Genomic DNA, 13,201 nt, shown 5'->3' on the forward strand with positions numbered 1-13,201 from the left:
TTGACCGAGCAGACCAGCTGCAGCGCCACCTGAAGCTGCACCCCACATCCAACGTGCTGTCTTGCAACCTGTGCAACTTCCAGGCCAGCAACGTGGAGGCCCTCAACAACCACCTGAAGAAGAGTCACACCCTGCAGACCTTCAACACCCGCAGCCGCTTCAGTCACATGGCCGGCGACTTCAGGTCAGGGCGGGGTGTGGGGGGCTTGGGGTGGTGGTGTCGTGTCGTGTTGGTGGTGGTGTCGTGCTGGTGGTGGTGGTTGGACTGGAGTGGTTGATGGGTGGTGATCATGGGCAGTGGGGTGGTTGTTCTGGGGGGTATGGGGGGGGGGTCCGTGGGGGGGGGAGATGATTGTGTATGTAAATGTGTGTAATGTGTGTGTGGTGGTGGTGGTGGTTGGACTGGAGGTGTTGGTGGGTGATGATTATGGGCTGTGATTGGGTGGTTGGATGGTTGTTGGGGGGGGGGGATGATTGTGTGTGTGTGAGAGATTTAGGTTGTTTTTGTTGAGAGGGGGGGAAAAAAGAAAATGAATGAGTATGATAGTTTTTTGGGGGGTGGGGGGGGTTGTTTTGTTTTTTGTATTCTGTGTTGTGTGGTACAATGAAATGATGAAATGTAAAGACTAGGAGAGATAGGATAAGTTTAGACAGAGGGGTAGGCTTGCAAGTGGAGTGTTGGCCTTGTGGTAAAGCCTCTGCCTTGGAAGTGAGAGAATCTGACTGCACAGGTTCGAACCCCACAGTCCGCTCCCCGTCCGCTAGACCTTAAGTGGTGGTCTGGTCATTCAGATGAGATGATAAACTGAGGTCCTGTGTGCAGCATGCACATAGCGCACATAAAAAAAAGCAAAAAAAAAACAACAACGTGGCAGCAAAAAGGGTTGTACCTGGCAAAATTTTGTAGAAAAATCCACTTAGATAGGAAAACAAACAAATTTGCAGGCAGAAAAAATACCAAAAATAAAAAGGTGGCACTCTCAGTGTAATAACATGCTCTCTCTGTGGAGAGTTGCCTGAATATCACATAGAGAAATCTGTTGTGATAAAAGAATAATACAATACATAGTTAAATATGCAATACAGTGCAGTAGAATACACTACAGTACAACTATTTATATAAGCAAATTGATGTTGACATTATCCACTGACAATTATCATTATTTATTTGAATTTGTATTTGTATTTCTTTTTATCACAACATATTTTTCTGTGTGAAATTCAGGCTGCTCTCACCAGGGAGAGTGCATCGCTACACTACAGCGCCACCCATTTTTTTGTATTTTTTCATGCATGCAGTTTTATTTGTTTTTCCTATCGAAGTGGACTTTTCTACAGGATTTTGCCAGGAACAACCCTTTTGTTGCCGTGGGTTCTTTTACGTGCGCTAAGTGCATGCTGCACACGGGACCTCGGTTTATCATCTCATCCGAATGACAAGCGTCCAGACCACCACTAAAGGTCTAGTGGAGGGGGAGAAAATATTGGCGGCTGTGCCGTGATTCGAGCCAGCGTGCTCAGATTCTCTCGCTTCCTAGGCGGACGCGTTACCTCTAGGCCATCACTCCACTGTAGTTTGGGGGGTTATTAAAATTTATTATTATTATTGTTGTTGTTTTTGTTCTTTTTCTTCTTCTTATAGTTATTGTTATTAGTGTTACTTATTATTATTATTACTACTATTAATATTTCATCATTAAAAGGATAATTCTAGACTGTATATATACAAATGTATAGGGAGTTTGGTACCAGAAAAAGCAAAGGAAAAAAGTTACTGGTGGTGCAACAAGCAGTCAGCATAGCTCAGACAATTTTCCCATGCCTTGACTGGTTGGCTTTGTTGTTGTGTCCATCCTCATAGACATGAACATTTTGTCAACAGGGTGGCAGACCTTCCCACACAGGTTCCTCTCAGCATGGCCGCTGCCGTTGCTGGAACTTCCTCATCTTCAGGTATGTATGATAGTCAGTCGTGTCCGACAATGACCATCTGAACAGCAGAGGAGGCCACTGCTGTCCCCCGGACTATCTGGGCTAGAATTCACGATCATTGTGGTGAGTGTCTTGCCCATGTTACATCCCCACAACTCTCTTGGCCAAGAGGGTTTAAGGAAAGTTGGTTTTAGGGATGGTCTCCAAAGCTGCAACATTATGAGCCTGTATGATTTTATTGCCTCCTGGTTTGAGAGTAGTAGTCCTTCACAAAATACGAAGTTGATTGCAGTGGAGAAACCATTGATCATACAGTTCTCTCATTGCTGTTGGCCTAACTGTAAGCTTATGTCAGTCTCGGATGTAAGCAGAGTGTTGAGCCACAGGTTAGAACCATAACAATGCACACCACCACATTTGGGCAGAGCTGCTACAGTTTACTGTCATTGCTCACTACCAGTAACTCTCGCTCTCACTGTATGGTGCTGAAGTCCAGACATGGGTGAACCTTTTTCAGAATGCAGACTGATAGTTCATTCCACCACAGTGTGAATTTGGAATAGTAAGAGTTGGATTTAATAAGATTGGCTGACATCCGTAAGTTCAAATTATTTCATTGGGGTAAGTCGTAGTGAAACAGGGGCAACACTGTTTCCTTTGTGGAATCTATGGACTCACTTTTGACTTGACTGTTCCATCAAAGTGGTTCTATTCTTGCTGGCAGCTTGGACCTTGGATCATCTGCTACAGACACCATTCGGTAGATGCTGGTTAAATCATACCCCACATGTCTGTTTAAGTCATGGTTCTTTTCCCATTATTCCTAGGAACTTCCCAATTTTTCCTCCTGGACATGCAGTTTGTTTTGGACAGGTTTTTGACGTTTTACCTGATTGATGTGATGTCCTGTTTCTTTCCAGTGTTCCTCAGCTGCTGTCAAGGAGACCATTGTGGTTTGTAGTTGTGTGGCATCCTTTCACTCTCATCACAGTCGGCAGTAACCATTCAGGAAGGAATCACATGCACACATTTGTACAAGTGTGCATGTGTGCGTTCGCATGTGCACACATACATACACACACGTCTAATATCACTTAAAGTGGAAGACGTTAAACTGAAGACTACTACTACACACACACGCACGCACAGACATGCATGCATGCACATATACATGCAGATACATACTCACACATATGCTCACATGTACATGTGCGTGCACGCACATGCTTACATGCATGTGTGCATGCGCGCGTGTACACACACACACACACACACACACACACACTGAGCAAGTAACAATGTTTTTCACAAAATCTGCTTTGATCTGAATCATATACCCTTGCTAATTGTCACCAGTTTTAGGTCTCCATATCATTTATCATGTTTGGTGGATACAGTGCATGAATTTGGATCACTTAACTCTACAGTGTACTTTGTTTGGCATGGATATTTCAGTACCATCAGCACAATTTTGCATTGGCTCTTAAGTATGGATTACATGGATGAAAAAAAAAGATAACCAAAAAAATCCCTGTCAAAAAATGTTGAAAAGGACACATGACCGTTTTTGGGTTGGGTTTTTTTTTTTTTTTTTTCAAACTTTGAATATTTGTGACCAGTCTGTAGATACATCCCCCCACCCCCACCAAAAAAAAAAAAAAAAAAAAAAAAAATTCCAAAACCAGGCCAGTTAGGAAAATATGAACATGTATGAATAAATAAGATAATGACAGATTTCTGCCCATGAGTCTTCAACACCCAAAAGCAGATACAGACCAGTGAGTGTTTCCCCACAGCCTGGTGAAATTCAGACTGAGAAGAGAACGTTGCTCCCCACCAAGGAGTCTTGTTGAGTGGATTCTGTGAGAAACAACCATGTGCTTCGACCAAAGTCTTAACAGACACACAGTCATTTGCTTAAACCGGTTGCCTACCTGAAAAGAGCCAGCTGAGAGCTGCCTTTGGGCGCTCATCATTTGTTTCCTGTGTCATCCCTTCAGGCTTCAGTCATGCACGCGCACAGACACAGTGGATTTTTTTTCAGAATTTGGCCAGGGACAACCCTTTTGCTTATATGGGTTCGTTGACATGTGCTAAGTGCCTGCTGCACTTGGGACCTCAGTTTATCGTCTCATTGAGGTGTACGTTTTGTCCATTTCATCTTTTTGATATGTCTTTCTTTTGCTGCGTGCTTATCTGGCCTGCTGAAGAGCTGAGTGTCAAAATCGTGTGACAGTCATTTATGTTGCGTTTCGTTAGGTTGTTCAGTGGTGAGTACTCAGTCCTTTTTTTTGTTTTTGTTTTCGGCGTCTTTTCATTTTACTTTTCAGTACCTTCCATTGACTTTTTAAAAAAATCAATCTCAGTGTACGACTTTAAGACATCTCATGTCCCCTCCTGCTCGAACTGTCGAAAGGTCAAGGTTTTGTCAGACTCGTCAGTTGTACTACTTGTAGGGTGGATAACCATGAAGCCACATGCTGTTTCCGGTTTGATCATGTTCTTTTAGTATTGACAGATGGTATACTTACAAGTCACATTTGCGATTTTAAAAAGCTATCAAGTGCATGGTTTAATTTTGAAGAACTCTTTTTTATGGTGTAAAGATCAGTGGTGAAGGGGTCAGTTTTCAAAAAAAGGAAAGAATGAAAAGTATTGATACTTTTATTTTGTACAGCCTTTTGAGAAAGTAACAATTTAGCATTGGAGCGTAAGTTTTATATGAAATACATACTGAGCAGTTTTATCTAAAAGTAAATTCTACGTCATGTGTTCTGCAATTATCATGACTTTTTGGAAATGTTTGCATGCATGTACATCGTATACCTTTAAATCTGTGACTACTTCATCATGATATGTGCACTTATTATGTTTACATTGTCAGTCTTCTTAACATAATTATGATATTTTATACAGTGGTTAGGTTTGCATTGTCATTTTTTTGACATACGATATTTTACATAGTACTATTAATAGTTCGGTTTACATTGTCAGTCTGTCTTTTTTAACATACGATATTTTACAGCTTTCTAGATTAATCTAATGTAATGTAAGTCTGTCTTTTTTAACATACGATATTTTACAGCTTTCTAGATTAATCTAATGTAAGTTTTGAATGATTGGGTGGTGTACAATTGACTTCTCAAACTGTGATTGTTCAAATACATTATTGAAATTCCATGGTTTGTTTTCTTTCTTTTTCTTTTTTTCTTTTTTTTCATAAGTAGTCAATGATCAATGTACAAGTTCTTGTGATCTAGCCAGAAAAGTGACAGATGAAGGCAGTATTATTTTTATAAAGGGAAGCCACAGCAGTTGAATGAAACCATATGACTTATGAGGTATTGGAACAGAACAACTGAGAATTAAAACAAAAACAAAAAAACCCATGAATCTCCCCTTCCACTCCTTCCCTTTTCTGTCTCTCTGTCTCTCGCTCACTCTCTCCACCCTCCTCCCCTCTCTCCCCCACCCCCTGCCCCCTCTCGGTCTCTGTCTCTCTGAGTCTGTCTGTCTCACGAAAGGAAGGGGTTACATGAAAGGAGCTTTACAGAAGGAAGGGAGGGAGAAGTTAGATGTAAATACAGTAAGCTGGTAACACAATCATCTACCTTCCTCAACTTGATCTCCATCCTCTACACGTTGTGGGCCTTTGCCGAGGGGGATCAGTCTGGCGTGTGTGTCGACCACTCTTGTCAGTGCTGTGTGGAATGATGCCTGAATGAATGTGGTGGTGTCTTTAAAGGTTGGGGTTTAAGTCTTCACAGTTAAGCAGATACCCGGATTGGGGGTGGGGGGGGGGGGGTGGGGGGGGGGATCCTGTCTTTAGATTGGCAAGACTTTTTGGGGGTCATTTCTGGATCATATCTGGATTGGTGAAAATTATGTTTGGCAGATTCTGTTTTATTATGTTGTGGTTTTAAAACAGTGTGACAGTCCATTGATGTGGACAGGGCTGCTTAGTTTAGGTGGAAGTGATCACTTGTGAGCACACAACTTCTGGCTCTACAAACAAGAACCCATTTTGTGATGGTGAGCAGAAAACATAATTTGGATCAGGTTATGCAGTTCACACACTATTTCTATACAGTAATTCTTCTTTTTATCTGATCTTTTTTTCATGTTTTATTATCAGCAGAACAGTGTCTGGCTGTTTGTCTGCCACCTTGCCTGCATGTTGGTTTTTGTGGAGATTGTTTGACAAGTGTTTGGAGTTTTTCTTACATCATGATAAGTACAACCAAGTATGTTGTTTGCATTCTTTGCTTCAAGCACTGAAACCTTCTGGGGAATCAGGAACATGGACACATTCATTTTCCAGATTTTGGTTTGTTGGTCTCTCGCACCCCAGTTTGTGTGTACATGTTTAATAGAACAGAAAGAAAAGGATGGGTGTTATTGTGGTTTGACTACTCTGTTCATGGGTGAAACTTTAAAAGTATGTTTGCAACGTGGCACAGAAGGCCTCAGTTTACGGTGTGTGTACTCCTCAGAGTTAAATGTTTTGGTGGTGTACTGACCGACACGACCTTCAGTGCTGATCAATGATGGTTTCGTTTTCAGGACAGTATAGCTCATCTGGAAATCCAGGTTTGGTGTTTTCATTCAGATTCTTGAAACACGAGACAGCACCAGAAATGTTTACCAAAAATGATCAGCTGATTTGACAGGAGTGTGGCAAACCCATTGATTCCAGACTTTGTTTCGATTCTCGGGGAATCCATCCGTGCCTTCTGCAGAATCCGTGTTCTGTTCCGGTAACAAGTGTCTGTCACAGTGATTCCTTAACTTTTTCAGGAGTCAGCCAACCAGTGATTCTGTCTTTTGTGGTTTTGTTCAGATTTTTTTTTTTTTTTTTTTTTTTTTTTTTTTGAAAACTCAAGCGTTCCTCCTGTGCTTGATTTTTTTTCTGTGTTCTTCTACCAAAAAAAAAGAAAAGAAAAGTGGGTGTGTGACAGTATTGGTCCTTTTCGGTTTGCAGCCTTGTCCTTGAACCTGGAGAGTGAGGCAATGAGGAAGATCGACACCATTTGCTCCCAGCTGGCCTCGAAAAGCCAGCCGGTCAAAGCGGAGCCTATGTCGCCCAATTTAGCATCCAACTCGCATGGTGGAGGCTTCCCTCCCATGAGTCCCTCGGCTGGTCTGTCCTCACCTCCGTTCTCCGCCGAGTCCCCCCTCCCTACAGGTGTGGGCTCAGGGGGAGGGAGAGGGAAGGGGAGAGAGGGTATGGTGTGAGTGAGAGAGAGAGAGAGGGTGACACAAAGAGGAAGAGAGGTGCAACAGAGACAGAGAGTGTGTGTGTGTGTGTTTTTGAGAGACAGAGAGAGATAGAGACAGACTGCAGAATCGTATGGAAGGGTAGAGGAATAGTACATGCACACACACACACACATGCAGAGTAAATAAGAGAGAAGGAAGGGGGTAGGTAATGTGTTAGGGGAGAAAAATGTGAGTGGAATAAGTTTGAGAACAAGGACAAAAGCCAGCCATTTTTGTTTTAAGATAATTAAGTAAAGAATAGTAAAAGTTTGGGAGATGAGAGGATATTCATGATAGAGAATGCTTGTTGCTGTTGTTTTCACTTTGAAGTTGACCTAAAAGATGAAGAGGGAGTTCAGGCACAGACAGGCAGGGTGGAAGAATAAAATATATTTAAAAAAAAAAGGAGAGAAAAAGATAGAGAATAAAGTTGATGGAAACTGGGGTAGGCTGAGAGGTGTGGACATATGGATAGAGAAAGAGAATAATAGGTAGGGGAGGAGAGGTCAAAATATGGCAAGAGAAAGAGAGAATAAAGAGGGGAAAATAAGGAGGGAGAGGGAGGAGGAGTAAAAAAAAAAAAAAAAAAAAAAAAAAAAAGAAGAAGAAAGGGGTTGAGACGGTGAGAGAAAACTTGGACAAAGAGAATAAGGGAGATGGACAGAAGAAATACGGACCATGAGAGGCAGAGTGAGAGAGAGAGTGAAAATGATAACTGCAAAAAAGAGAAGGGATTTCCTTTTAGGAACATATAACTGAGTGAACCAAGACATCATGGTGAAGAACCAAACCATAGACTGTAGGAGAAGAAATAAAATGTACCACCCAACAGAAGAACGATCCAGATTAAGCGCTGTGGTGTTTCTATGTCTGGAAAACTGATAATTTCCCAGGTCAGATGTTCCCAGCCTATCGATTTCACCTTCGTGATTTTTGCATGTGAATGGAGAAGCAGGTATTTATATTTAAGATCTGTGGGTTTTAACCCTTTGAGCCCTGACCACCGCTTTTACCGGTGGTAGAGAAAAATGACATAATGCCTAGCCACCGGTTGAGCGGTGCATAAACACTTGTGTCATGTTTTGCTATTGGTTGACTTATATTGAAGAGCCAGTCAGAAAAACCGTAATATTCTGACGTCAGCGAATGTAGTACCAACATGGCCGCGCCTTTTCATTGTGCATGTGCTTTGGATAAAAAAGATTGATTTCAATATAAGTCAACCAATACCAAAATACGACACAAGTGTTTACGCACCGCTCAACCGGTGGCTAGGCATTATGTCATTTTTCTCTACCACCAGTAAAGCGGTGGTCAGGGCACTCTTTTTATATCTGCCGTGACACATTAAATACCAATTATTTGCAAATTTTGGCTCAGGAGCTCAGGCAGAAGGGTTAAAATTGCTCAGGAACTCAGGGCTCAAAGGGTTAAGTACTGTATGCCTGCTTTGTGTGTGTGTTTGTGTGGCTGTAGCATTGGTATTTTTGATGGTCTTGTGTTAAATTTCAGACAGATTTTCATTCGCATACATCAGTCATTAAGCATTAATTGTACAAATATCTGTCATTTTCATCATGTAAGATTTGTCATTCAAACAGTGCCTTTTTTTCTTTTTTTTTTTCTTTTTTCAGGATGAGTTTTTTATGTGTCCGTGTATCAAGATGGATTGAATCATGACACAGAAATGTTACATATAAATCAGTTATCTCCAGAACATGGGGTTTTTTTTTGGTGGAACACTCCACAAATTTATTATTTGTAAAATAAATGTCAAATGTCTCTGCGTAAAATAAACTTAAAACTGAAATCCTTGATGTGACTGACTCCAGCATTATATTCCTGAGAAATAGTTTGCACAGAGGTATCAGGTCGTTTATTTCTACCCTTGGTTGAATAGTTTTGCAGACTTCTGAGAATGTAGAAAACTGGTCCATGGCCATGTCCTTTTGTTATCTGTGTCCATAACCATATTTGGAGCCAATGCATAGTTCAGATTTTTCGTGTGACGTGTATGATGAGTGTGTATAGTCTGTGATGATTTTGTGCGTGCGTATGTGTGTGTATGTGTGTTTCATGTTAGCTTTTAAATGCATGTTTGAAACGTCGTTATTGACGTTGTACAGGGCAGTTCAGCACGTTTTACGTGGAAAGATGCTTTATGATTTGAAGTATTATTATTATTATTATTGTCACCATTTTAGGTGATTAATAAGTTAATTCATTCATTTATTCATCCAGTAAGTCATTGAAAATTTGATTAACATTGATAAATCCATGCATTTACCTTCTATTCATTAGTATTTCTTGTGTACAACACATTTCATGGTTATGCTGAGAACAAAATGATTTGATTCAATAATTATATAACCCCTCCATAATCATAATGGAATTTATTATATTTTTTGTTTTGTTTTTATCATCTTGAGATGAGACTTGCAGTGTTGCATAGAATACGTTCAGATGAAGGAATGTCTAACCATACTTTACCTTTATTGATGCAAACATTAAAATAAATCTAGTTGTGTTATTGATTATGTTGAGTTCTCAAATCCTTCATACCCCCAAAAGGGATCAAAAGTTAATGAAACATTGTGTGTGTGTGTGGCGCAGGAGGCATGTTTCCAGGAGGGGAAGGGTTCCAGTCCAACAGCCCCATGCCCCCAAGGGAGGAGGGGCTGAGGATGTCCCCCCAGCTGCAGCACCAGCAGGACATCTACCCGGGGGACACGCCCACCTCCAGCATGTCCGCCCACTCCTTCGCTCGCCAGGCAGCCGGCCAGTTCCTCACGCCCAATCGTCGTGCAGCTTCTGTGGGCAGCATCCCGGGCATCCAGGCCTTCTCCCGCCAGAACCGCATCAACGGACCCCCGGCCTCCCCTCTGACCCCCCAGTCCAACACTTCAGTGCGGTCGTCGGCGGACTCCACCAGCAACCTGTCAGAGTTCTTCTCCACGCTGCAGGGTATGATCCAGCGCTCGCAGGACATCCCCGAGCTGCAGGTCACCATTGCCCGCCCCAAGACCCGCCAGGACGCCTCCACGCAGCACACCGCCGTCAGCGTGTCCGGGGACGTGCCCTCCCTGTCGGACATGCTGGTGTACTACGAGTCGCAGGGCAAGATCTACCGCTGCCACCACTGCAAGATCCTGTTTGAGGAGCGGGGCATGTACTTCCTGCACAAGTCCCTGCACGGGGAGCAGAGCCCCTGGGAGTGCAGCATGTGCCACAAGATCTGCGCTGACAAGAATGACTTCCACCTGCACTTCGTCAACGAGCAGCACCAGGCACACAACCTCTGAGCCATGCTTGTCTGTCTGTCGGTTAGTCTGTCAGTGGGTCGATTGGTCCCACACAGCCACACTGCTAGGGACTGCCTTGGCTTGCTCCACTGGACGCGTGGACTGGATCGGGTCTCTCTTGTGGCTCTTTTTGTGTCATACCTCTCGCGGCCACTGCAGTGAAATCCAGGGGTGAGAAATGGCAAGGGTGTCGATATCGTCATCCTTTTTTTTTTTTTGTTGTTGTGCAGTACTGTTTTGCCTACTGCTGTGAACTCTGTCTCCACAGAGGGGAAAACACAGCTGTACCCTTTTTGCAGCATGGTTCAGTCAAAGGAGATGACCTTATTGCTCAGGAGTAGGTACCATTATAACCAACATACACATGTATATATGTGTGTGTGTGTGTGTCATTATGTTTTGTCACTCTGTTGACAATTTGAGGGGGGGTAGCAAAAAAAATGTTTTGAGTTAAATTGCTGTATTCCTTTTAACTGCTGCAGTCGGCGTATTGTTTACGTGGAAGGGAATTGCATTGAAAGTGAAGATGATTTTTTTTTTTTTTTTTTTTTTTTTTTTATAAATAATCTATATGAATTTAGAAGACAATTGCCCCTGCATGAGCAGCTCTGACATAAACTAAGCTGTCCTGTCATCGTCCAGACTGAAGTGTCAGAAGGAAAGGATAAGAACGAGAGCCCTTTATAGTTAAGTAATGTGAGAAAGTGCAGTTCAGTGGAAACAGTTTTAAGGGAACAGGAACAAGCGTACTCGTTCTGTGTGGAAGAATGTAGACAGCTTCAGTTGTAGGTATAAAAGCAGCACCTCTGTAAGTAGCATTGTGAGTTTGAGCAGGCTTTTCGGCAATGCTGATGTAAGGAAACCAGAACTGTCCTTACCGTTTGACAGTGCAGGGTACTTTCTGGTGTGTGGCCTGTCCTGGTGACCTGGCATCAACAGTATCCTGTAGACAGATTGCTCGAGCTGAATCTGCAGCAGACAAACCTGGTCACGGTTGTGTATGGAGGGTTTCAGTTGAACGGCGTAGGAGTAATGCCACTGAAACAATGCAGTTGATGGGGCAGCCCCCAGCCAAAAACAAAAACACCAAAAAAAAATATGGACAGTTATGATGATCTGAAACACAGTCCTGCCAAGGTTTCTTCAACATTGACTTTGAGCTTTATTAATTAATACCACAGCCCTTGAAATGGCATAATCCTTTTCCAGATTTGGGTGTCTTTAGTTTGTCTTGATAAATTAAAGAAAACATACTCTAAAAGTATGTTCCTTTTCTGGACAGAGAGCACAAGTCTGACCTATAGCAGTTGGTTGAACTCTGTTTTCACTTATCTGTCTAGACAGTCCCAGTTTTATTATTCATGCAGGACATATGTTCTTTGACCAGATACGCTCAGAAAAAAAAAGTGTTAAAGGAAGATAAATGTGTCTGTCAGCTGTGTGGACGTAGCATTTACTGGCTTTCGGAGACTTGTGACTTAATTCCGCAGTACAGGCAGTTTGAATTAGGTGGGTTTGTTTGTTTTTTTACCCCATTTTCTATTCTATGATCAAATAACTTGTACAAGGAGGGGGGGGAGGGGTTTCAGGATTTCATTTATACTTGATTGGGAAAGATTTTTGTTTTTATTTTATCGTATTTTATGTTTTTGACTGGATTTGTCTTTGAAACAATCATTGTTGGTGATTTAGGTTCTCAAAAGTTGTTTAATTTCTCAGGTAAAAAAAAACACAACAACATTGCAAGCGTTCCTGGCATCTTGGTCAGGGGGTAAGGGGCGTCATGCCACACACTGGGGCTACCTGATGAGTTGTGCATGCTGCATTGCAGCACTGTCCCTCATCCCTGTCACGTGTGTGTGTTGGAAAGACACTGAGAATGGTTCCTTTGTTAAGAGTTGTTCTTGCTTCTTTTTTTTTTTGTTGGTTTGTTTGATTTGGGTTTTTTTTACATGAAAATAACTCATTCTGCATGTAACCTCTCGTTTGGGGCTCCATGGTAGAGTCTGTCAGGCGTCAGACTTGTGATCCAGTATCACCACTGATCACCAGTGATAAAAAGAGTTTGAGGCCACCTTTCGGCATGGTGGTGTGTGTCTTTGGGAAGGCACTTAACTCCTGTTTCCTCACTCCACCCAGGTGTGTGTGAAAGGGTGCCCTTGACTTTGGTTGGGAAGGTTAAAAAAAAAAAAAACAGTGAAAGGAGAGGATTTGGCCTCACTGCCTTAGTGTGAACATGAATTTACCACCCCTGAGGCTGTCAAAGGCTACAGGGCCTTTCATCTTTTAACTTTCTGGGGGTTTTTACCCTTCCACGCCATTCCTTTATCTCCCTGCTACTCAAGCAGAGGTTTAAAAGGCAGTTCAAAACTGGAGATTTGGAATGATCTGGTTGACAAGGGAAGTCAGTCATGCAGTGTCGGAAAGTCAGGCAGACAAGTTTACCTTCTTGGAAGTTGGGCTTCTAGATCTCCACCTAAACCTGTTAGTGTGAATAAACCCCTCACAAGTTGAGTGAAGGCATTTTTTTAGAGTGGAGAAAAACATCTTTTACATTTACTTAGCAAGAAAAACACACTTGCTCTTACTGTGATAGGATTCTGTTTCACGACCTGTTCACATTTTTTTTTTTTTTTACCTTCGCTGAACTAATCTTTCTTTCTTTCTCTCTTTGTCTCTGTCTCTCTCTCTCTCTCTCTCTCTCTCTC

General features: G+C 42.3%; 1 protein-coding gene across 1 annotated transcript in view; it reads left to right on the forward strand.

Moving 5' to 3' along the window:
• Positions 1-10,493, forward strand: part of LOC143287167 (uncharacterized) — a 14,262-nt gene extending 3,769 nt beyond the window's left edge. Inside the window, exons 2-4 of the mRNA XM_076595111.1 lie at positions 1-184; positions 1,883-1,953; positions 9,805-10,493. The exon at positions 1-184 is cut by the window's left edge and continues 16 nt beyond it. Coding sequence (XP_076451226.1) covers positions 1-184; positions 1,883-1,953; positions 9,805-10,493 — 944 coding nt within the window. The remainder of the gene's footprint in view (positions 185-1,882; positions 1,954-9,804) is intronic.
• Positions 10,494-13,201: the final 2,708 nt, after the last annotated feature.

Source organism: Babylonia areolata, chromosome 11, assembly GCF_041734735.1.
Source record: "Babylonia areolata isolate BAREFJ2019XMU chromosome 11, ASM4173473v1, whole genome shotgun sequence".
Lineage (NCBI taxonomy): Eukaryota > Metazoa > Mollusca > Gastropoda > Neogastropoda > Buccinidae > Babylonia > Babylonia areolata.